Genomic DNA, 26582 nt, shown 5'->3' with positions numbered 1-26582 from the left:
TTTAAAATTATGTCTGTCTAAAGAGTTGTGTAGAAGTGTCAAGTTCACAAGGGGTAGTTGTGGCAGTTACATAATCTGTCAACTTGTGAAGGGGTGGGCCTAGCCTGTAAATCAGGTCGCAGATAGATGACCTCATTTGGAGGCGTCATGGAGATAAATAGCTCACTGGAGGACAGATACACACACTCTCTGCTTTGTCTTCCTGCTAACAAAACACATGGAGTTACACTAGAACTCTGGAGCTGGAGGAGCCTCATGGAGACCTCGGCCAGCACTGAGATGCTTCTACTGCCACTGAATCCACAAGGCTTTCTACCCACTGTTCTGTGATCTCCCTCCTTTTGGTGTCATTGCATGTTTTGCGTGAATCTGAAGAGGAATTTATAGATTGGTATCAGATATATGGGCCAATATCAGACTTATGGACTTGATCTGGACTAGGCTGGGATATTTTCTCAATATACAATTGCTCTTTTATATAAATCTCATTTTTATACACATATGATTCTCCCTGAATTTGTTTTTCTAGTCAACTTGAACTAACATAATATCTCACCTGGATTGTTACAATCTCCTAATGAGTTTCCTTGTTACTGCCTTTGAGTCCCTCCATCTATCTACAATATAGCATCGAAGGGAATCCTGTTAAAATATCAGTCAGATTCAATTGATGCCCAGAGGCTTCAGAAGCTCTTTCTCCTGTTTCAATTGTTATTCTGTTATAACTCATGATGAAATGACAAACTTCCAATGCTTCCATTTAGAAATTAACATTAACCCATTTCCATCTGAAGAACAGAATTCAACCAGCAGTACTTACACCTAGAATTCACAGGTGCCCCTCCAAGTAAAGAGAACCAACTGAGAAGCCAATGGCCTATTTCATTGGCTAGATTGCAACAGAAGATCCCTTTCTCCAAGCCTTGTCTCTAAAAATTCCTTAACCTTTTTCTCAAGGAAGGAAATTTTGTTGATAATGGTCCAGCCTGCCTTCTTTGGAACTGCTGTATACTTAGGTGCCATTCAGTTAATTTCACCTTATGGCAAAATTGTGTACACCAGAACAAAACATGTCCTAGTTCTGTGCCATCCTCATAATTGTTCTTATGTTTGAGTCCATTATTATCACCACTGTGTCAATCCATCTTGTTGAGGATCTTCCTCTTTCTCACTGCCCCTCTACCTACCATGATGTCCTTTTCAAGCGACTTGCCTCTCCTGACAACCTGTCCAAACTATGCAAGATTAAGTCTGTTCATTCTTGCCTTTAAGGATCATTCTGACTGTACTTCTTCCAAGATAGACATGTTTGTTCTTTTGGTAGTATTCTTCACCATCGTAATTAAAATGTAATAGTTCCTTGGCGGTGTTCCTTATTCAATCCAATTTTCACATGCATATAAAATGATGGAAAATATCAATGGCTGTGTCAGATGTACCTTAGTCCTCAAAGTGACATCCCTGCTTTTTAGTAGTTTAAAGAGATCTTGTGTAGTAGATTTACCTAATGCAATATGTCGTTTCATCTCCTGAATACTGCTTCCATGAGCATTGATTGTGAATCCAAGCAAGATGAAATCCTCAATAACTTCAATATTTTCTCTGTTTATCATGATGTTACCTATTGTTCCAGTTGTGAGGATTTGGGTTTTCTTTACATTAAGTTGTAATCCATACTGAAGGTTGAAATACTTGATATTGATTAACTTGTGACTCATGTCCTCTTCATTTTCTCCAAGCAAGTGTGGTAGTCATCTAATCTGGTGTCAATTTAAGAATTAAGAGTGTAGGGGTCGAGTCTAAGATGTCAAACTGTGGGCATGACCTTCTCCTGAAAATTCTGGGAAATCTGTTACTTCCTTCTTGGAGGCGGAAGACACTTCTCTCTCTGCTAGTTCCTGGGAGGCATTGCAGAAGACAAGGCATATGGACGCAACGAGACTTCAGAAGCTGGAGAAGCCACAGAGAGACCCCTGCCAGTGCTGAGATGTTTCCAATGACACTGGATCCAAAGACTTTCTACCCACTGACCTGTGATCTTCTGCATTCGGTGTCATTGCATGTGTTTCATGAGTCTGAAGAGGACTTTATAGATTGATATCGGAATCTGGGTTAATATCAACTTATAGACTTGATCTGGACTGGGCTGGGATGTTTTCTCAATGTTCAATTGCTCTTGTATATAAATCTCTTTCTTATACACATATGTGTGTCAATGGGTTTGTTTCTCTAGTCTACCCAGACTAACACAGCAAGGTTGTATCATCTGCATATCACAGGTTGCTAAAAAGCCTTAATTCATTCCTGGTGCCAAGAGTCCTTCTTCATATAATCTAGCTTCTTTGATTATCTATTCAGAATACATATTAAATAAGTAGGGTGAAGAATACAACTCTGACACACACACATCTTTCCCAATTTTAAACCATGCAGGATTCCTTTATTCTGTTCACTCAACTGCCTTTTTAATCCATATACAGATTTAACATGAGCACAATGAACTATTCTGTAATCCCCATTCTTTACAAAGCTGTCCATAGTTTGTTATGATCCACACAGTCTAATGCCTTTGTATAGTCAGTGAAACACAAGTAAACATATTTCTGGTATTCTATACTTTAAGCCAAGATCCATCTGACATCAGCAATGATATATCTTGTTCCACGTCCTCTTTTAAATCTAGCCTGAAACTCTGGCAGCACACTTTTAATGCACTGGTGTTCATCAGAATTTTACTTGCATGTGGTAGTGATGATACTCTATTAGAATTTGTACATTTTGTTGGGTCACCTTTCTTTAGAATGGATAAAAATATGGAAGTCATATTATCCAAATTTATGTATTCAATAAATACTCTTCTTTTCCAGCACCTGTCTTTTTCATTGTCTCATTAACAGGTTGTGACAGGCTACCTGAATCATCCAATATTTATGAACACTGTCACGTCTCTACTCAAAAATTTTCTGTGGTCCCCCATCTCACACAACGTAAAAGTCGTAACTTGGCCTACAAGGTTTTAGACTGCATCTTGGTGTTTTATCTCATCTTATTTCTTTACTCTCTTGCTCACTCTCCTTCCACCCATGGGGATCTTCCTGGAACATATTAAATATTTTTTTGCTTCAGAGTGCTTGCATTTATTATTTCTGCTCATCCAAAACCTGCTAAATATTTATATGACCTATACCTTCATATGTCTTCTTAAATGCCCCTTTATCAAAGAGGCAGTCCTTGCCCACCTTATAGTATATCTAACATTCTCCTACCTTACTATTTTTCTTTCACAGCACTTATTACCACTAACCACCACTTGTCTGTCAGTTTTTTGTACTGTAGTGGCTTGCATGTTAATATGATGCTGATAGCTCTGTCACTGGTATTTGAAATTCCAGCAGAATCACCCACTGTGAACAGTTTTCAGGCAGCTTCCTGATTAAGAACAGAAAAAGAAGAAACCAGCCCTTCACTTCAGAGGAAGGAGCTACTGAAAACCTTATGCATAGTTTTGATACACTGTCAGATACTGAAGGTTTAATGAATGGAAGGAGAACATCATTGGAGATAGTGCTGGAGGATGGTCTCCTCAGGTCAAAGGTCACTCAAAATGTGACTGATCAGGAGCTGATTTCTCAAAAGGTAAGAAAAAAACAGTAGCAACAATTTGCTAATAATGGGAACTTGCAATGTGTGAGGTATGAATCCAGGGAAAATGGAATTTGTCAAAAATTGAAATGAAACGCATAAAGATCACTATGCTAGACGTTAGTGAGCTGAAATGGATTGGCATTGGCCAGTTAAAATCAGAAATCCTAGTGCTTACTATGCTGAGAATAACACAAGAGGAATGTGTGGCATTCATTGTCAAAACAGACATTGCAAAATCCATCATGAAGCACAATGCTGTCTGTGATAGGATTATATTTATCTGCCTTCAAGGAAACCCAATTAATATGACTACTATTCAAATTTATGCACCAACTACAAAAGCTAGTAATGAAAAAAATGAAGAACTATAACAATAACTTCAATAAGAAATTGATCAAACATGTAATAAAGACGCATTGATAATTATTGGTGTTTGGAATGCAAAAATTGGAAACAAAGAGGAAGGAACAGTAGTTGGAAAATATGGACTCAGTGATTGAAATTAAGTGGGAGATCACATGATAGAATTTTGCAAAACCAGCAATTTGTTTATAGCAAATATCTTTTTTTAACAACACAAAATTATTTCTCCAGATTGAATACGCAGAAATAAATTCACTACATCTTTGGGAAAAGATGATGGAGAAGTTCCATATGAGCAGTTAAAGCAGGGGCTTACTATAAAACAGAATATCAATTGCTCATATGTAAGTTCAAAATAAAGCTAAAGGAAATCTTAAAAGTCCATGAAAGCCTGAATATGATCTTGAGTTTATTCCACCTGAATTTTGAGAACAACTCAAGAACAGATTTGACACATTGAACACTAATGACAGAAGACATAATAAGCTGTGAGAGGACACTAAAAATATCATATGTGAAGAACACAAAAGATCATTAAAAAGGCAGGAAAGAAAGAAAAGATCAAACTGGATAACAGAAGAGACTCTGAAACTTGTTCTTAATTGTAGAGTAGATAAAGTAAATGGAATAAAGGATGAAGTTAAAGAGCTGAACAGAAACTTTCTAAAGGCAGCTCCAGAAGACAAAAACCAAATATTATAATGAAATGTGCAAAGAACTAGAATTAGAAAACCGGGAAGAACATGCTCAGCATCTTAAACTGAAAGAATTGAAGAAAAAATTCAAGCCCCAAGATGCAATATTGAAAGAGTCTATGAGAAAATGTTGAACAATGCAGAAAGCATCAAAAAAAAAAAAAAGGAAAGAAAACACAGGGTCACTGTAGCTCAAGCAGTCTACATTCCACCATTTCAGGAAGTAGCATATGAATATGAAAGAACTCCATGTTTCATTGAAAGCATTTCCCCAAAACAAGTCTCCAGGATTTGATGGGATACCAATTGAAATCTTTCAACAAGCTGAAGAAACACTGGAAGCATTCACTTGTTTATGCAAGGAAATTTGGAAAACACCCACTTGGCTAACTGATTGGAAGGTAGCCACATAATTATCCACATATCTGTACATATTCCAAAGAAAAGTAACCCTACAGAATGCTCAAATTATAGAACAATAAAAGAGATAATACAATATCATAAATAACGCAAATAGAACTTTGCTAAAGATCATCCGATAAGTCACAGCAGTATATTGACAGTAAACTACCCAAAGTTCAGGCTGGACTTAGAAGACAAGGGACAAGGTATATCATTGTCTGGTGTCAAATGGATGTAGACTGAAAGCAGAGAGTACCAGATGGATGTTTACTTGTGATTTATTGACTATAAATGTAAGGCATATTGACTATATTGACAAGGCATTCGACTGTGTGGATTACAACAAACTATGGATAACTTTGAGAAGAATTGGAATTCCAGAATACTTCATTGTGTTCATGTAGAACTTGTACATGGATAAGAGGTAGTAGTACAATCAGCATTAGGAGGTATTGCATGATTTAAATCAGGGTTGTGTCTTTCATCATTTTTATTAAATAAATATGTATGATGAGCAAATCATCAGAAAACCTGGCTTATATGAAGGAGAATGTGGCATCAGGATTGGAGGAAGGCTTATTAACAAACTGTGATATACAGATGAAACAACCATGCTTGCTGAAATTGAGAAGGAATTAAAGCACTTGCTGATGAATATCAAGGATTGTGCAGCCCTCGGTATGGATTACAAATCAATGTAAAGAACACAAAAAATCCTTACAACTGGACAAACTGGTAACTTCATGATAAATGGAAAAGGTTAAAGCGGTCAAGGATTTTGTCTTACTTGGATCCACAATCAATAGTCATGGAAGCGGGTAAGGAAGTGGTGTTAACAAACCCAAGGACAAGGGAACAACAAGGGATCCAAATTGGTGATGAGGTGGGAGTGGCAGGCATGGTAGGGAATGATCAAGGGTAAGGCAACGAAGAAGTATAGCTGTAACCCAGGTGGAGTATAGCATGATAGTGGGTCAGGAGGAGAGTCAAGGGAAATAGAGGAAAGAGCTAGGAGGCAAAGGGCATTTATAGAGGTCTAGACAAAGACATGTACATATGCAAATGTATATATATGAGGATGGGGAAATAGATCTATGTGCCTATATTTATAGGATTAATATTAAGGTGGAGGAAGGACCTTGGGCCTCTACTCAAGCACTCCCTCAATGCATGAATATTTTCTTCTATTAAATTGGCATTCTATGATGCTCACCCTCCCAACACAACCGCTGAAGACAAAGCAGGTGAACAAGCAAATGTGAAGAAAGCTGATGGTGCCCGGCTATCAAAAGAGATAGCGTGTGGGGTCTTAAAGGCTTGAAGCTAAACAAGCGGCCATCTAGCTCAGAAGCAACAAACCCACATGGAAGAACACACCAGTCAGTGTGATCAAATGGTTCTGAAGGGATCAGCTATCAGGCATCAAAGAAAAAAAATCATATCATTTAGTGCACACCTCCATGATACGATCGCCAAGGACAAACAGGTGCATAAGCAAATGTGGTGAAGAAAGCTGATGGTTCCCGGCTATCAAAAGAGATAGGGTCTGGGGTCTTAAAGGCTTGAAGGTGAACAAGCAGCCATCTAGCTCAGAAACAACAAAGCCCACATGGAAGAAGAACACCAGCCTGTGCGATCACGAAGTGTCGAAGGGATCAGGTATAAGGCATCATCAGAAAAAAAAATCTTACCATAGTGAATGAAGGTGGAAGTGCAGAATGGAGACCCAAAGCCCATTTGGCAGCCACTGGATATCCCCTCACAGAGGGGTCTAGGGGAGGAGGTAAGTCAGTCAGGGTGCGATGTAGCACCGATGAAGGATATAGCTTTTCTCCAGTTCCTAAAAGCTTCCACCCCCAACTACCATGATGCGAATTCTACCTTGCAAGTCTGGATAGAGCAAAGGTTGTACACTGGTGCAGATAGGAGCTGGAGGCACAGGGAATCCAGGGTGGATGATACCTTCAGGACCAGGGGTGTGAGTGGCAATACTGGGAGGGTAAAGGGAGGGTGGGTTGGAAAGGGGGAACCGATTACAAGGATCTACATGTGACCTCCTCCCTGGGGGACGGACAACAGAAAAAGGGGTGAAGGGAGACGCCAGACAGGGCAAGATATGACAAAATAATAATTTATAAATTATCAAAGGCTCATGAAGGAGGAGAGAACGGGGAGGGAGGGGAAAAAAGAGGACTTGATGCAAAGGGCTTAAGTGGAGGGCAAATGCTCTGAAAATGATGAGGGCAAAGAATGTACAGATGTGCTTTATAAAATTGATGTATGTATGGATTGTGATAAGAGTTGTATGAGTCCCTAATAAAATGTTAAAAAAAGAAGAAGAAGATAGGATTGGAAGGGAAACTCCTCAATACAATAAAAGCCATATACGAAAGCAAAAAAAAAAAGGAAAACAAACAAAAAAATAGTCATGGAAGCAGCAGTCAATAGATCAAAAGAGGTATTGCATTAGGTAAATCTATTGCACAAGAACTATTTAGAATATTGAAGAGCAAGGATATTACTTTCAGGACTAATGTATACCTGACCAAGGCCATGATATTAAAAAAAATCATTTTATTAGGGGCTCATACAACCCTTATCACAATACATACATACATCAATTAAGTAAAGCACATTCATACATTCATTACCCTCATCATTCCCAAAACATTTGCTCTTCACTTAAGCCCCTGGCATCAGGTCCTCATTATTTCCCCTCCCTTCCCCTCCCCCTCCCTCATGAACCCTTGATAATTTATAAATTATTATTTTGTCATATCTTGCCCTGTCCGGCGTCTCCCTTCACATACTTTTCTGTTGTCCGTCCCCCAGGGAGGAGGTCACATGTAGAGCCTTGTAATTGGTACCCCCTTTCCAACCCACCCTCCCTCTACCCTCCCAGTAGCCAATCACACCACTGGTCCTGAAGGGATCATCTTCCCTGGATTCCCTGTGTTTCCAGTTCCTATCTCTACCAGTGTACATCCTCTGGTCTAGCCAGACTACCAAGGTAGAATTGGGATCATAATAGTGGTGGGAGGAAGCATTTAGGAACTAGAGGATAGTTGTATTTTTCATCGTTGCTACTTCGCACCCTGACTGGCTCATCTCCCTGAAACCCTTCTGTAAGCAGATGTCCAGTTGCCTACTAATGGGCTTTGGGTCTCCACTCCACACTCCCCACCTCATTCACTATGGTAAGATTTTTTGTTCTGATGATGCCTGGTCCCTGATACCTTTGACACCTCATAATAGCACCGGCTGGTGTGCTTCTTCCATGTGGGCTTTGTTGCTTCTGAGCTAGATGGCCGCTCATTTACCTTCAAGCCTTTAAGACCCCAGACGCTATGTCTTTTGATAGCCGGGCACCATCACCTTTCTTCGCCACATTTGCTTATGCAACCATTTGTCTTCAGCGATCATATCATGGAGGTGAGCACACAATGATATGTTTTTTGTTCTTTGATGCCTGATAACTGATCCCTTCGACACCTCATGATCACACAAGCTGGTGTGCTTCTTCTATGTGGGTTTTGTTGCTTCTGAGCTAGATGGCCACTTGTTTACCTTCAAGCCTTTAAGAACCCAGATGCTATCCCTTTTGATAGCCGGGCACCATCAGCTTTCTTCACCACATTTTCTTATTCGCCCGCTTTGTCTTCAGTGGTTGTGTGGGGAAGGTGAGCATCATAGAATGCCAATTTAATAAAAGAAATTATTCTTGCATTGAGGGAGTACATGAGTGGACGCCCAATGTCCTTCTGCTACCTTAATACTAAACCTATAGATATATGCACATAGATCTATTTCCCCATCCTCATATATAAACACATTTCATATGTACATGTCTTTATCTAGACCTCTATAAATGCCCTTTGTCTCCCAGCTCTTTCCTCTATTTTCTTTGGCTTTCCTCCTGTCCCACTAACAATGCTAAGTCACCTCTAGGGTTTCAGCAATTCCCCTTCATTACAGTATCCTTGATCATTCCCAACCAGGTCTCCCACACCCTCCTCACCACCGACTTGGATCACTTGTTGTTCCCTTGTCCCTGGGTTTGTTAACACCACTACCTTTTCCCCAACTCCCCTTCTCCCATGTCCCCTGGAACTGTCAGTCCAGTTGTTTTCTCCTCCAGATTGTTCATCCAGCCTCTCTTATTTAGAAAGACCTCCGGAGATAATAACATGTGCAAAAACAAGACAGAGCTTTCTATTATCATATACGCTGCTTTACTTACCAAATATTTGAGAAATTTATTGAATAAATATAACATTTACTCAGAAAAGTAACAGATATGGTATAAAATAAAGGTGATTTTGACTTTATAATACCCACAACATCTTAGAGTGTGGTTTTGTAGCCTCCCACGTGAAGGGCTAGAAATCTAATTACATTTCTGGATCCTTCGGTTATTCTATGCTCCTAACTCTAAAGGTTCCAATATTTCTCCCAGCTAAAACATTTTTTTAATTAAAGGATTGCAAAAAAAACACTTGGAATTAACACAACTTGACGAGTCTCCAAAAAGTATTACATAAAGAGGGTATTAGACAAGAAATGTTAAAAATTGATGAATAGTTCTGGCCTTGACTGAAGAGAATACTATTTTGTTTTAAGACAGAATAAACACTCTAAGGAAGATCAGTAGCAAATAGGCTCATAGCCTAATATGGTAAAGTATTTTGGTGAAGGAAAGGAAGCAAGTTTGTTTAAGAGAAAATCTAGGAGGCTAAATGAAGAGGTAAATTTAAAGAAGCTATTAGACTTCATATCTAGAGAGGAAGGTGAGGTAGTTAGTTTATTGTGCCAAACTGGCTGATAAACACATGTGGGATTAATTGAAGGGGGAGAGACAAATGCCTTGGCAAGCTTCGCCTTTCTTGTCTCTTGCTCTTTGATCACCGGACCAGTGTGTAGCTGCCTTGCTTGTTCTTTGCCTCAATTTGCAAGCTATACTACCTGTGGGACACCTGACCCGTGGACTATGTCGCTGTAATTTTTCCTTCAAGGTCTGATTCACCACACCATTGGAATTTACATCTCTTGAGCTGGGGACTGTCGGACAGTCTGGCTGACTGTTGGTGACCTTCCTTGCTATTTGCTGCCGGTGCCCGGATAGCCTGAATTGCTCTACAGAGGACTACCACGTGGCCCTCAAGATTTGAAGGACTGCCAGTGTCTCACAACTGTCTCACGGGTGTGAGTTTCACTGAGCCATTTGCACTACGTTATAATTTAATTAACTGTTTATTTCTTCTGTTATCTATCTATCTATCTGCTTAAATATAAATGAAATTATTAGTATTCCTGTTTTGTTTCTCTAGAGGACTCTGTCTAACACAGAAGGGAAGTCCATGACAATTATGAAAAGTGACTTTGATCATACCGCCTTTACTTTTCTTAGCAATCAGGGATTATGAAGTATTTGGTGGTACTGGGAGAAAGCTCTGAGAAAGAGAGAGAGGTGAAGAGACCCAAATGCGTCAAAGGCTGGAGAATTAGGAAATGCTCACAGCTTCCACACATCCAGAAGACTTCCAGGAAGTTGGCTATAATTAGTAAGAGGGAAGCTTTTAAAAGTTTGTGGAAAATTGATGTAAAGGATTTTGGAGTTTTTCCATGAATTTTTGAAGTCCCCTTATATGTGTAAAATACATGCCTTTTATTTCACAAACCACTTGTCCTATACTTGAATTTAGTCATCAAACACATGCAAAGTTTCTACTCCAGAGAATGTCCCTTCTGGTCCAGTTCTCTATTCAAAGGTTCGGTGCTGCTGCCATATCCATGGGCCAGAAAGTGTCACCTATCTAATTATTCTTCCTTTAAAATGTTTTAATTACATTTTAATTACACGAGGGACCTTGTTTTGAGCTCCCTTTCAGACTTCAACTGATTTTACTTCTTTTTTGCCCTATCTCTTCAATAGTACAGGCCTTCTAGAACTGCTGCTTTACTCAGTGACAAAAAACAACTTTAAAAAATCTCATTTCCTTCCTTGTAAATGTAATATGCTTTATAACCTCTCAGGCACATATCAGTCACCGTCAGATGTAGCTAGAGACACACTGTCTTTGAGTCTAGATGGCTTTTCAGTAGCCAAGCACTATGCATTCTAGAAACTCTTGTACCAAACTGATAGCATTCCGTCAATCAGCAGTGACATTGAAATATTGGAGTGATTCAAAGACCCTGCCAGCACAACAGTTTGTTATATCCCCACAGACTGCATTGCTAGTTAGATCTGTTGCATTTGCAATAGCGATGGTTTCTGTTGGCACACCATAAGCTAGGTGAAGGAGTGAGATACATCATCAATTTACATTACATATACTAATGTTGTTCTTGAAATTAGGCTAGATTCTGTGGATAAGAAATAAAAACGAATCCGTTCCTTCAAGGAATTTACAAACTAGTTCCAGAATTTCTAGTTCATATTTGGGCATGGTAGCTGATACCAAAATCAATACCATTATCACAGAAAATAACACATCATGTAAGTGCCAGCATAGCATAACACTGCTAATCCTAAGAATAAGACTGAATGCTCTAGGTGGCCTTGAACGGACAGACAAAGATGGACTATTCCTAGGAGAGATGATGTCCATGCAAAAAATAATCTTGAGAGATAAAAATAGCACCATGGCTCTCAGACAGACTGAGAAAGCGCAAAAGGTAGCTGAGATTAAAGGAGAAAGAATCATAGTCAATTCTATGTCAAAGGACCGCTTGGTAATCTGGAAAAACCTTCTGTGACGTTGGGCCCACAGATAACTGAGAAGTGATAAAGGAGGAATTACTTGAGTAGACTTACCATCTGTTCCTTCGCTGCTTTTGCTTCTTTTATTGCGGCGAACACTCCTACTTTCCTCTTCTGTATATGACTTTTCTTCAGGGAAGAAGAAATTCAGTAGCGTCATCTGTAAAAGTAATGAGTAAACAAGTCACAGGTTGATACCAGTCAGTCATAGCCAGCATAAAAACCAGTGAGCTGTAGACAGTTTACCTTCCTTTCCAATTTAATATGTCTAAAATCTGAGCAAAGGCCCTTGGTGGCACAGTGGCTATGTGTTTGGCTGTGAGTGTTGTTCTGGAAAATTAATGTGACAATCTGCTTTTGATATGTACAGCCTTAGAAACTCTATGGTACAGATCTACTTTATGAATTAGGGTCATTAGGAGTCGAATTTGGATGGCAACAGAATGGTGAGTTTTTTGTTTGTTTTAAAATCTGAGCTTATTTCCCTCTCCAATGTGTAAATCCTTTATTTTTTAATTAAATACTTTTATTGGGGACTATTACATCTCTTATCACAATCCATACAGTCATCCATTGTGCACATTTGTACACATGCTGCCATCATCACTTTCAAAGCATTCTCTTCCTACTTAAGTCCATGGTATCAGCTCCCCATTTCTTCCCCCTCTTCCCCGCATGCCCTCCCTTGCAAACACTTGATAAGTTATAGATTATTATTTTCATATCTTACATCCTCCTCTGTCGCCTCTCACCCACTTTTCTGTTGTTTGTCCCCCTGGGAGGGGTTTTATATTTTTCATAGAAACAACATAGTAAAGTCTGTCTAGGTTTACAGACAATCCCACTGAAGGTTATTTAACCCATAATAAAAATATAAAGTACAGTACTAATGATGGTACAAATGTAAACTGTGCTTTGCAATAAAATTTCAAACATGCAGCACAAGTATTCTTGAGAATTTCAGCTATTTTGTATTGAAACTACTCTATATTATTCAACTCAGAAGTTACTGAGTATAGACATTTAAATGCATCAAGGCTTTATGAAAAGTATAAAAGGAGAAAAAAAGAGAAAAGTATAAAAGGAGAAATAGAGTGGGAAAATTATACAGTGGACAAAGAACTAATCTCTAATATATATATATAATGGGACTTCTGGGGTAAATGGATTGTTAAATACATAAATACATATACAATTGGATCACTCTCCAATAACCAGGAAATAATTGGCACAAAGGAAAAATAAGTGACTGAAGAGAATAACTTGAAAGGTCACCAAAAGCCTCTAGGTCCAAGAATGTGTGAGAGCGAGTAAGGTATAAGGTGGAAGGAAGAAACTTGCTTGCCATGTGCCCAGCAGTCCTTCCCACCTCACCCTGGCTCCAAGCCAGCCTAAGACCCTATAACAAGCAGAACCCTGTTAAGCATGCTAACCCTGCAACCAGGCTCAGCTCCTGGTCTAGCAATGTCAGGGTTCAGCATGGCTCACATGCTCTTTCCATGCCCCACCAGCATGAAGTCCTAGCCTTGGCCTGCTGTTCTTTCCATGCCTCACTAGTATGCAGCCTCTGGCTTCGCTTACATGATCTCTCTGTGCCCTGTCAGCAAGCAAAGCCTGGCCAAACTCCATTAGCAAGAAGGCCCAAGCCTGGTAATCCCTCATTTCCATGCCAGCAAGCATGGTTTAGCCTGATTTCGGTGCTCTTTCTGTGCCTCACTAGCAAGCCCAACCCTCAACATGGCAATCACTCTGTGTCTAGTCAGAAATCAGGGCTTGGTCAATCTAGGGACTCTTTCTGCAACCCATCAACAACTGGGCCCAGACCTCAGCCCAGTGATCTTTCCATGCCCTTCTAGCAAACGGGTTTTGGTTCAGCTAAGCACTCTTTCAACACCATGCCAGCAACCAGGCCCTCTTGCTCTGTTATTGCCACCAAACTGGGCCAGGCTTTGTACAGCTCTTTATCCACAAGACCAATACCAAGCACATTCCTGATGTTACCTTCTTACTGTAGCATACATTCTCCGTTTGTCTACAACCACAAAGGGAATAACCCACCCAAATAGAGTCCTCTTTTTTCGTCCAGTGTTTTTGCCAAGAGGTCATTGTTTCCTCTTTATTTATTTATTTCCCCTTCCTCTTCTTTTATATTTTCTACTTTTCTCTCTTTTGCTACACACTTTTCTCTTTCCTGCTTTCCAGTTCCAATACCACAAAACAAAGTGAATAACTCCACTCAACCCAGAAAACCTCTCAACACAAGCAGCTGAACCATGATACAGTGGAAAGAGCATTTAATCACAGTCTACAGAAAGAAAGAATAAAAGGTAAAACAGGCACAAAATCCTGGACAACATCCAGATCCGATGGAATTTTCTGAGAAAAAACAGTCCTGGAACTACCAGAAACAGAATTCGGAAGAATGATGTCAGGTATTTTTAAAGGATGAAGGAAATGTTCAAGAGAACAAAAGAAAGAGTAGAAAACTAGAAAGACTACACAAAATAGAATTGCAGAAGATAAATAATAAGATAACAGAATTAGACAATACAGTAAGGAACAGAGTAATAGAACTGAAGAAATGGAAAGTAGCATTAGTGAGCTAAGACGCAATTCCCTTGACTACAACTGACAAGAAACAATCAACAAAGAGAGCAAAGGGATCCAAAGAAAGCCTATGATTTATGCGTGGCACTATAAAAAGGAAAAAATATATGTCTCATTGGGATCCAGGAACAGAAAGAAACAACAACAAAACGACAGAGAAAATCGTACAAGAATCATGGAATAAAACTTCCCTAACATGATGAAAGAGGATAAAGTATTCAAGAAGCTGAGAGAACTCTAAACAGAAAAATTCCAAAAGAAAAATATCATGACATAATGTACTCAAGCTCTCCAATATCAAGGACAAGAAGAAAATCCTGAAAGTAGCTAGGGGAAAAAGAACTGTTATCTACAAAGGAAAACAAATAAGAATAAGCTTGGATTTTTTAGCAGAAAACATACAGGCAAGAAGACAATGGAGTGACAAATAGAAAATCCTGAAAGAAAATCAGAATCGTATATTTCGCAAAACGATGTCTCATTGAATACCAAAATTAGACTTTGGGGCCAGGGCCTGGTACCCCATCAGACTCAACCGGAAAACAATCCTAAAGGCCAACAAACAACTCTTGAACTAACTACAAGCTTTTCTTTCTTATTGTTGTGCTGTGTTTTGTTTTGTCCTTGGCTTTTTGTTGTTGTTGTTTAGTTTTATTTTGTTGCTTGGTTTTTCTCTTTTTTGTGTGCATGTTATTATCTCTGCAGGTTTGTCTAAATAAGACAGGCTGCATGAACAATCTGGAGGAGAAAAAAATGGGACTGACAGTTCTGGAAGGACATGGGAGAGGGAGCGGTGGGAGGAAAGGAAGTGGTGTTAACAAACCCAGGGACAAGGGAAAAACAAGTGATCCAAATTGGTGATGAGGAGGTTGTAGGAGGCCTGGTAGGGTGTGACCAAGGTTAATGTAACCAAGAGGAATTGCTGAAACCCTGGAGGTGACTGAGCATGATAGTAGGACAGGAGGAAAGTCAAAGGAAATAGAGGAAAGAGGTGGGAGGCAAAGGGTATTTATAGAGGTTAGATAAAGACATGTACATATGCAAATATATTTATATATGAGGATGGGGAATAGATCTATGTGCATATATTTATAGGTTTAGTATTAAGGTAGCAGAAGTACATTGGACCTCCACTCAAGTATGCCTTCAATGGAAGAATATTTTCTTCTATTAAATTGGCATTCTATGATGCTCACCTTCCCAACACAACCACTGAAGACAAAGAGGGTGCATAAGCAATTGTGGTGAAGAAAGCTGATGGTGCCCAGCTATCAAAAATATAGCGACCGGGGTCTTAAAGACTTGAAGGTAAACAAGTAGCCATCTAGCTCAGAAGCAACAAAGCCCACATGGAAGAAACAAACCAGCCTGTGTGATCACAAGGTGCTGAAGGGATCAGTTATCAGGCATCAAAGAACAAAAAAAATATCATTGTATGTTCATCTCCATGATAAGATTGCTGAAGACAAATGGGTGCATAAACAAATGTGGCGAAGAAAGCTGATGGTGCCCGGCTATCAAAAGATATAGCGTCTGGGGTCTTAAAGGTTTGAAGGTAAACAAGCGGCCATCTAGCTCAGAAGCAACAAAGGCCACATGGAAGCAGCACACCAGCCTGTGTGATCACGAGTTGTTGAAGGGATCAGGTATCAGGTATCATCAGGACAAAAAAAATCATATCATTGAAAATAAGGGGGAGTGCGGAATGGAGACCCAGGGCCCATCTGTAAGCAAATGGACATCCCCTTACAGAAGGGTCATCGGGAGGAGACGAGCCAGTCAGGGTGCAGTGTAGCAATGATGAAACATACAACTTTTCTCAGGTTCCTAAGTGCTTCTTCCCCACGCCAAATTATCATGATCCCAATTCTAACTTGCAAATCTGGGTAGAACAGAGGATGTACAGATAGGAACTGGAAACAGGGAATCCAGGGCAGATGGTACCTTCTGGACCAGTGGCGAGAGTGGCAATGCCAGGAGGGTGGAGGGAGGATGGGGTCGAAGGGGAAAACTGATTACAGGATCTACATATGGTCTCCTCCCTGGGGGATGGATAGCAGAGAAGTGGGTGTAGGGAGACGTCGCATAGTGTGAGATACGACAAAATAATGATTTGTAGATTATCAAGGTTTTGTGAGGGAGGGAGCATGGGGAGGGAAGGGGAAAAGGTGAGGAGCTGATGCCAGTGTCTTGAGTGGAGAGCAAATGTTTTGAAAAGATGAGGGCAATGAATGTACAAATGTGCTTTACACAATTGATGTATGTGTGGATTATGATAAGAGTTGTATGAGTCCCTAATAAAATTATTTTAAAAAACCCAAGCAAACTATGTCTGATCTATGAGGGAAAATTAGGGATATTTCTAGACAAGGAATACTTAAAGGAATTTGTAGTTAGAAGACTAGCAGGACAAAAAAATAATAAGGGAACTCTTTGGACAGAAAATAACAACAGCAGATAAACTCAAGACCAACAACAAGACAACTCTCAGAAATCAACACACTGAAATCACAGAACCCAGAACCACACAGAAAAATAGGAACAGCAAAAAAAACCAATAAAACGACACACACACATGCACACGCACACACAACTACACACAGAAAATTTCAGCAACAAGCCCACACATATCAATAATAACACTGAATTTTAGTGTATTTAATTAACCAGGCAGGAAACAGAGTAACTTATTGGATAAAAAATAAACAAAACAAAATTCATTAAAATGCTGCTTACAAGAAAAGCATCGAGGACCAAGAAAAACATAGACTAAAAACAAAGGATGGAGAAAATTAATGATAACGGGTAACCCAAAGATAATGGGTTACACACTGGGCTACTAACCACAAGGTTTGAAACCATTAGCTGCTCTGTGGGAGAAAGGCAAGGATTTCTACTCTTGTAAAAAGTTACAGTCTTTGAAACCAGTTAGTCTCAGAAACCCACAGAACAGGAACACAGAGGGATAGAAACCCAGAGGGATAGAAACCCACAGGGATAGAAACCCACGGGGATAGAAACCCATGGAATGGACTTAGTGGCAGCAAGAATGACTACCCTCCAAAAAAAATAATGGAAGGAGTAAAGGAAAGGGAGAGTGGCAATATGAATGACAGATAGAGTAGACTTCCAGGCAAAATCCATCGTGAGAGAAAAAAAGGACAGTGCGTAGTGACAAAAGGAACAATAGAACCAAAAGATATAATGATAATAACCATATACACAAACCCACCAAAAGATGTTCAAAATCAAATTCTTATTAAAAAGACAAAGAGATAATTCCAAATAAAACAGTAGGAGATTTCAATACATGATTCTTTAGGAAAGACAGATCATCAGGAAAGAAACTCAATCGAGATAAAGAAACACTAAACAATCCAATTAACTAACTGGACTTCCTAGACATATAAGGAGCATTCTAGCCAAAAGCAGCACAGTATACATTCTTTTTCAGTGAACATAGAAGATTCTCCAGAATAGACCTTATATTATAACACAAAGCAAGTCTTTAAATTTGAAAACATAAAGATTCTCTGCTCCATTTACTCAGACCACAATGCTATAAAATTAAAAATAAACAACAGAAATAACAAAGGAAAAAAATCAAATGCATAGAAACTGAACAACATACTGCTTACAATCTACCGGATCATATATGAAATAAGAAAATTAAAATCTTCCTTGAAACATATGAAAATGGAAACAAAATATCAAAATCTTTGGGACACAGAGAAATTAGATTTCAGAGAGCAATCTATAGCAATTAGCATACTAATAAAGAAGCGAAAACTGAAATTCATGCCTGAATTCAGCATCTTCAACAACTAGAATAAGAGCAACAGGGAAAACAAAAACAAAAGGAGAAAATAAATCATAAACATAAGAGCAGAGATAAATTAATTAGAAACAGAAAAATCAACAAGATAAGAAGTTAGTTCTTTGAAAGGATTAACAAAACCACTGGCATTTCACAAAGGAAAAGAAAGAGGAGATGCATATATCAAGAATTAGAGGTAAAAAGGGTGACATTACAACAGAACAAAATGAAATAAAAAAGAATAACATTTTCCAACAAATTGAAAAACCCAAAACTGATGAAATGGACAAATTTATAGAATCACACTATTTACACAAATTAATTCGAATTAATGATATAGAAAACCTCAACAGACCCATAACAAAAGAAGTAATAAAAACAACTTCCAGAAAAAAAAACAAAAACGTCCAGGAACAGAGGGTTTCATTGGAAAAGTCTACCAAGAACTGACTATAATTCTACACAAACCATTCCAGAATATAGAAAAGGACAGCAATCTAATGAGCTAATTTTATTTTCAGCATAACCCTGATAGTGAAACCAGGCAAAGACATCAAAACATGGAAAAACAAAAAGCAACAACCTTTGTGAGCAACATGAAGAATTTCTCAACAATAGAATCTAGTAGGACATTAAAAAAACAACTCTATGACCAAGTGTGATTCAAACCAGCTATGTAACAGCCATTCTTGATAAAAAAAAAATGCTCAACAAAAAAGGAATAGAAGGGAAATTTCTCAACACTATAAAGGGCATATATAGAAAACCATCAACCATCTCACACAGTGGTGCAAAATTGAAACATTACCCCTGTGACCAGGAACCTGAGAAGGATGCCTTTTATCACCACTCTTTTCAACCAGAAGTACTGAAACTCATAGCCAGAGTTTATCAAAATGGTCAAGGAAATGAGGTTCACATGATTCACAGATGATATGTCTTCATATGTAGAAAAAAGGACAAAGATTCCAAAAAAATTACCGGAAACAATCTAAAGATTCAGCAATATAGTAGGATACAATATTAACATGCAAACATCAATCAGATTCTTGTGTACTGATGAAAAGAATTCTGAGGTCTTTTTCCGCATTTTGAAAAATTAAACGCCTGTGTAAGAAAAAGAAAAGAAAAGAAAAGAATTCTGAAAAAGAAATCAAGAAAACAATATTATTTATAAAAACCATATGAAAGATTAAATACTTAGGAATAAATCTAACCAGAGAATTAAATGCAAATCCCCACAACTTGAACAAAAGGTAACATTGTGCTTAATGGAGAAAAGGTTGAAGTTGTCAAGGATCTCCTCTTGCTTGGATCTGCAATCAATGCTCATGGAAGCAGCAGTCAAGAGATCAAGTAATGAATGGCACTGGATAAAACTGCTGAACAAGATGTCTTTAGGGTATTATTGAAAAGCAATAACGTTACTTTGAAAACTAAGGTGGGCCTGATCCAAGCCATGCTATTTTCAATAACCTCCTGTGCATGTAAAAGCTGTACACTGGAAGAAGAATCCGTGCATTTGACTTGTGGTGCTGGCAAAGAAAGTAGCATGGACTGCCCAAGGAACCAACAAATCTCTCTTGGAAAAAGTAAAGTTTGAATGATCCTTCGAAGGCAGGATGGCGAGACTTCTCACGTACTTTAGATAGGATTTGGAGGGATCAGTCCCTGGAAAAGGAGAACATACTTGGTAGAGGGGCAGCTCAAAAGAAGAAGACCCTAGATGAAATGGATTGCTACAGAGACAGTGGGCTCAAACATAGGGACAATTGTGAAGATGGCACAGAACTGGACAGTGTCTCGTTCTGTTGGACATAGGGTCACTATGGGTTGGAAGTACTCGGCGGCACTTAATAACAACACAGAATTAAAAGATTTGTAGGTAGAAAACTACAGAGCACCACTACAAGACACCAAAATAAATGGAAGAATTTGCGTGTGTGTTGTTGAAAAAAGGTAATTTCTCTGAACAAGTCACTGGTCTTGCAAAGTTCCTTCATGTGATCACCAGTTTCATTTCTATCGCCAAGTCTATATTTTCCAACTACTGTTCCTTCCTCTTTTCCCCAAACTTTTGTATTCAATCCCCAATAATTATCAATGTATCTTGACTGTATGCTTGATCAATTTCTGACTGGAAACATTAGAATTCTTCATCACTAGTTTTTGTGGTTGCTGCATAGATTTAAATAATAGTTGTATTGATTGGATTTCCTTGAAAGGGAATAGATATAATCCTATCACAAATAGCATGATACTTCAAGACTGATTTTTAAATGTCCTTTTAGACAATGAATGCAATACCATTCCTGTTGATTGTGTCATTCCTGTCATAGTAAATGCTACGATTTTATGATTCAAAATGATCACTAGCTGACAATTCTAGTTGACTAATATCTAGGATATCAATTTTTATGCATTCTATTTCATTTTCTATGGTTTCCAGTTTTCCTAGATCTATACTTCGTACTTTCCAAGTTTTGATGCTTAGCAGTTCTTTGCAGCTGTTTCCAAAGTTTTTTTCCAAAGTGGGCAGCTGAGTCCACTTCATTCTCTGTTCTTCCTCTGGAAGCTCCATTGAAACCTGTTCATTTTGGGTGACCCTTATGGCATTTCCAATACCAGTGACACAGTTTCAAGTATTACAGCACCTCACAAGTCACCACAATACCACAAACTCTCAGAGGAGGGGGGGAGAAATCCCATAAAACCCCACAATACCTGTAGTAGACATATACCTCAAAGAAGTAAAAGACAGAACACAAGCAGATGTATGCTCGCCCATGTTCATTGCGGCATCGTTCCCAATATCAAGAAGCTGTCATCAGCCTAAATTCCCATCAGTAGGAGAATGGATGAAGAAACTCTGGTGTATACGCACAATGGAATACTTTGCATCCCTAAAATGCAGTGATGAAACTATGAAGAATCTCATGAAATGGACAAACCTAGAGTATCTTATGCTGAGTGAAATTAGTCAGTCACAAAAGGATAAATATAGTATGAGACCATTACAATAAAAACAAACACCAAGACAAAGGCACATCAAACACTTGTTCTCAGGTCATCCAATCTTCTCTTCCAAGGCAGTGTGTCTGCTTAGTGCTCATGAACCACCATATACCTCCTCCTTATTTGTACATCTTCGAAACTATTTGACAAGGGAGTCCTTACTTCAGCTGGGTCAGTTTACCAGGTGCAAGGAACATTGTTTATTATACGATTCTGTGGTCCCCCCAAATTAATGTGCGTTCCTACAAGAGTGATTAGTGAACTTTACTGGAAATCAGATTCTATAGATGGTGGGGTAGAGAGCATATCTGCCTCAGATATATATATGAATAATATATATTCATATATATTATTCATATATATATTCATATATATATATATATGAATAAGCTGGGTATCATGCCTCTAATTGGGCACTTATGACCTAGTTTTATTCAGCACTTGTTGATCCAGGCCATATACTATAGACAATCAAGACTTTAGATTTTGTCCTTTGAAATCTACATCCTTCATAGGTTACACAATGAGGTCCCAATTTGGAACTCCACTAATTGAACTGGCCTTTACTTTAAACACACCAACAGATTAAAGTAACTGAAATACCCCCATAGGCCTATGGCTGAAATGTCCTAATGTGAGAAAAAATAGACAACTACTCTCCCAAGACTATGGATGAGGAAGTCATTGGACCTATTGAGATGATAACTGTATTAATTGTTTCAAAGGGACATGTCAGGGGAGGTTGGCAGGAAATGGAGAGCTGCCAACAAGTACAAGAAAGAGGACATATCCTGACATTGATAGTGGTGATGGTTGCACAACTGTTGTGAATGTGATTGGACTACTGAAATGTATGATATATTAATTGTATGTTGGTGAAGCTGTTAAAAATAAATAATTTATTTTAAAATTAGGTATATACCATGGACTGCTAGAAGAAACAAGACATTTGTGTTGAACGAAACAACTAGAAATTCCTTAGAATCAGGGATGGAAAAACTTCATCTTATGTATTTTGGACATGGACTGACAGTGATACAACAATGGCCTCAAGCACAAGAATGGTTGTAAAGATAACTGAGAACCAGCCAGATTTTGATCTGTGGTACACACTGTTGCTGAGTTGGAAACAAATTGACAGCACCTAACAACACCTGAGGTGGCACCCTAGAATCACACTTTTTAACTTGCTCATTAGGGGATTCTGGTGTGCCATTTGAGTTCTACGCAGATAGAAATGACTAAATTCTTCTTTTCTCCAGTTTTTTCCCTGCTGTCACCTAAAGGTTCATTTGCTTATAGACATTGGTATTTTAACTATCACAAGAGGAGTTAGACTTTCTAAACTTGACAAATCACTTATTTAAAAATATATATATTTTAATATTCTTGAATAAGCCATTTTTATTGCAACCAAAAATCTGCTGCACAAGACCTATTGAAAGTGTCACTTTGATCCAAGTCATGGTATTTTCAATCACTCATTTGCATGTGAAAGCTAAAGAATGAATAAAGAAGACCAGAGAAGAACTGATGCATTGGAATCATGATGTTAGTGAAGAGTGTTGAAATGGCATGGACTGCCAGAAGAACAAACATATTGGTCTTGGAAGAAGTACAGCCAGCATACTACTTAGAGTTTAGAAAGACGAGACTTCATCTCATGCACTTTGGATATGTTGTTAGGAGAGACCAGTCGCACAAGAAGGACATCACTCATGGTAAAATAGAGGATCCATGAAGAAGAGGAAGATTCGAAATAAGACAGACTGACACAGTGCTTCAACAATGGGCTCAGGCGTACAAATGACTGTGATAACGGCACTGAACCAGGCAGATTTTCACTCTGTTGTACATATGGTCACTATGAGTTGGAATGGCATCAACAGCACCTAACAACTGCCATCAGTACCAGCACCCAACAGCAATAAGCCGGAACTGTTAAGTAAAATAAAAACATTAATATCATGAAACATTAAGCAAAATCTCCCAGTGATTCTACTGCTTGATATATACCAGAAAACAAAACAGATCCCGGCAGTAAACACATTGCTAATATGATAAGAACCCTTACCACTCTCATACTACCAACATAAGGCTTACAGAGGGTCATTTAGGATATTGTTGTCTGCTGAACAAATAATAAGTACTTATCACTGAACTATCATTAAGACACAGCGACAACATGTACATGATACTTATTTTTTATAGTGCAATGATAACACTATATAATATGAAGTAGCAAGCTTTCAAAAGTAATGTGACAAAAATGAAACCATAGTAATGCTGATTGCTGAACGTAATGTGCCCACTCCTGAGAATTAGTGAACATTCAACATTGTTCACAGTATCCCAGGGGAGCTGTGACCAGTGAGAAGGGAAGTTATGGCAGCAATAAGCTCAATTGTGAAATAACCTGGGTCATTTAAGTTGTGAGCACCAGGAATTACTGTCCTCTGTTGTAAAGATGGCTGAAGATGATTGAAAGTATATAGTAACATCTGCAGGTAAACAAAATCAACATTTTGTCTAATACACAGCAAAAGTAGACACCGAATCTTGCAATTTGACTTAAAAATCACTGCCTATCAATGCAAGTGACTACAAAGCAGAAAAAAATGGTATCTTCATTTGGGTAAATTACCATGTGTGGCATCAGTATCAAATTGCACTGCAGACCAGCTTTATCTTTGGTTTTTCTTAACTCCCAGTTTTAGGTTCTATGGATCATCTAACATTTATCAAATCTTATGTGTAAATATTTATTACTTCACTGTACAGTAATATATTCAAAGGTAGGTATATTTATGTGTTCCAAACCTGTGTGGACTTTTCTTCTGGATAAGTGAAATCTGTTTAAAAAGTATATAAAAGGGAAAGGAGTTATTATGAACACACAACTTCCAACACAAAGGGGAAGAACAGACCATTGTCTGACTTGCTATGCCCAAGGTCTAGCTCTCTTCCTAACATCCAGAACAGAGCCAGAAAAATAAAAGCTTATTGAATACAATTTCATTTTAATCAATTAAAGTTATATCTAGCTTTTGTATGATTTAAAAAATTACCCACCACAGATGCTACATGCATTTCATTGAAATGTTTATCAGAGTTACGCTTCATGTGCCATAAGTGAAGGCCTCCACTACTGGAGTTCTGGAAATCAGCTGGTTTATCAGCATTAAAACAATGTTCACTGCTGACATGTGCAGAAAAAAGATGCAATGACAGAAGTACACCCAAGCATATGTGTTATAGTATAACCACTAGCAGAGATAGCATAAGGAATACTCCAAAGGATGCCTAAAGCATAATTTCAAATAGCATGACATAGCTGTGGACTGCTGGGGGAAATAGCAGTAAAGAATGCCTTGCAATTCATCAATGTGGAATTTGGACACTCTTTTTAAGCTAAGGCATTTAGATGACGACCACAAGTCAATACAGACAATAACAGATTCTACAAAAGCACACACACTGTTTGTATACCATGTAAAAGGTTTTTTGATTGGACATTTCATTTTTGTTCCCCTTGAGTGTGTGGAATTAGCGATGATATCTTTGAATAGCAATAAGAACAGCAGTATACACGGAGTCTTACTCCCTTCCCCTCCCTTGGTAGGGCTTGCTTTTTCAAATTTGTAATTCCCCATACCTCTAGAGTGAAAAGCATTTTGGCAGAGGAGAGAAACATACACTTCCACATGTAATACATGGAAAGTACTAGAAGCCATCATCATTTGAACAGAATCATCTTATAAATTATAACATACCTAGATAATCCTATACAGGAGTTCTAGTAGCGTAGTGGTTACCTGATGGGTTGCTCATTACAATGTCAACAGTTCAAAACCACCACCAACTCCATGGGTGAAAGAGGAAGCATTCTACTCCCATAAAGAGTCACAGACACCCTGAAGGTGGAAGTTCTACCCTGTTTTATAGGGTTGCTATAAGTTGGAATTGACACCAAGGCAGTGAATAGAGTAGGAGGGAACATAACATTGCAAAAACTGATCCCAGCATATTTTGACCTCTGAATTCAGAAAACATTAGCTCAAATAAATGAATCTTGAACATTTTATGACATTCTAGTTTACCTGTACAAACTGGACTAATGCAGGGTAGAGTGACAGTATGACCAAAATGAGATTGTCTGAGTAATTAATATAGATTAAACTAGTTTTTCCCCCTTGCCTAAAATGTTTCCATCATTAGTATTTTCAGTGTAGACTTAAATCACATAAGCTATCTTTAAGCCATATTTAAGATTAAGAATGGAAGAAGTATAAAAGTGAGATGCCTAATGACAAAATAACAAGTCTTAGGGGTGGAGTGGGGTAGGATACAGGTAATAAGTAAATTAATTAATAACATATGATTATTGATTCTGAGGAGACAATAATTTTCTAAACACCGTAGAAAATTAGAAAATGAGTAGGATTTTAGGGAATGATGAGTTACTCATATTTAGTTGATGTGCAAATATATTATAGGCTCAACTGTTATAAACAGGACTCACGTGGAGAAACAAATGCTAGAAACAATGATCCAGACAGATCTGCTGAGTTTGGGGGATAACAAGCATCTGAGTATAGGTATGTGACCATTGGGAAATTAATGTGGGACGCACTCAATGAAATATTAGAAAGTAGGTCAGGCAGGATAGAATATAAATACAAACCAAACCAACTGGCACAGTGGTTTATATATTGAGCGGCTAACCACAAGTTTAGTAGTTAAAACCCACCAGTTGCTGAGCGAGAGCGAGAGCGAGAGCGAGAGCGAGAGCGAGAGCGAGAGCGAGAGCGAGAGCGAGAGCGAGAGCGAGAGCGAGAGCGAGAGCGAGAGCGAGAGCGAGAGCGAGAGCGAGAGCGAGAGCGAGAGCGAGAGCGAGAGCGAGAGCGAGAGCGAGAGCGAGAGCGAGAGCGAGAGCGAGAGCGAGAGCGAGAGCGAGAGCGAGAGCGAGAGCGAGAGCGAGAGCGAGAGCGAGAGCGAGAGCGAGAGCGAGAGCGAGAGCGAGAGCGAGAGCGAGAGCGAGAGCGAGAGCGAGAGCGAGAGCGAGAGCGAGAGCGAGAGCGAGAGCGAGAGCGAGAGCGAGAGCGAGAGCGAGAGCGAGAGCGAGAGCGAGAGCGAGAGCGAGAGCGAGAGCGAGAGCGAGAGCGAGAGCGAGAGCGAGAGCGAGAGCGAGAGCGAGAGCGAGAGCGAGAGCGAGAGCGAGAGCGAGAGCGAGAGCGAGAGCGAGAGCGAGAGCGAGAGCGAGAGCGAGAGCGAG

At 38.9% G+C, this 26582-nt stretch overlaps 1 protein-coding gene across 5 annotated transcripts in view; it reads right to left on the bottom strand.

The window, feature by feature from the left end:
* The window catches only part of EDA (ectodysplasin A), a 511214-nt gene that overhangs the window by 84600 nt on the left and 400032 nt on the right, over positions 1 to 26582 (bottom strand). For 4 of the 5 annotated variants that reach the window (XM_075538230.1, XM_075538231.1, XM_075538228.1 and 1 more), the window contains exon 2: positions 11923 to 12028. In XM_075538230.1, coding sequence (XP_075394345.1) covers positions 11923 to 12028 — 106 coding nt within the window. Of the gene's footprint in view, positions 1 to 11922; positions 12029 to 26582 lie in introns of those variants that run through there. The other variant, XR_012781090.1, reaches the window with a different exon arrangement.

Source organism: Tenrec ecaudatus, chromosome X (assembly GCF_050624435.1).
Source record: "Tenrec ecaudatus isolate mTenEca1 chromosome X, mTenEca1.hap1, whole genome shotgun sequence".
Lineage (NCBI taxonomy): Eukaryota > Metazoa > Chordata > Mammalia > Afrosoricida > Tenrecidae > Tenrec > Tenrec ecaudatus.
Note: the sequence above shows the minus strand (reverse complement) of the source record. Positions and strands in the feature narration are given on the sequence as shown.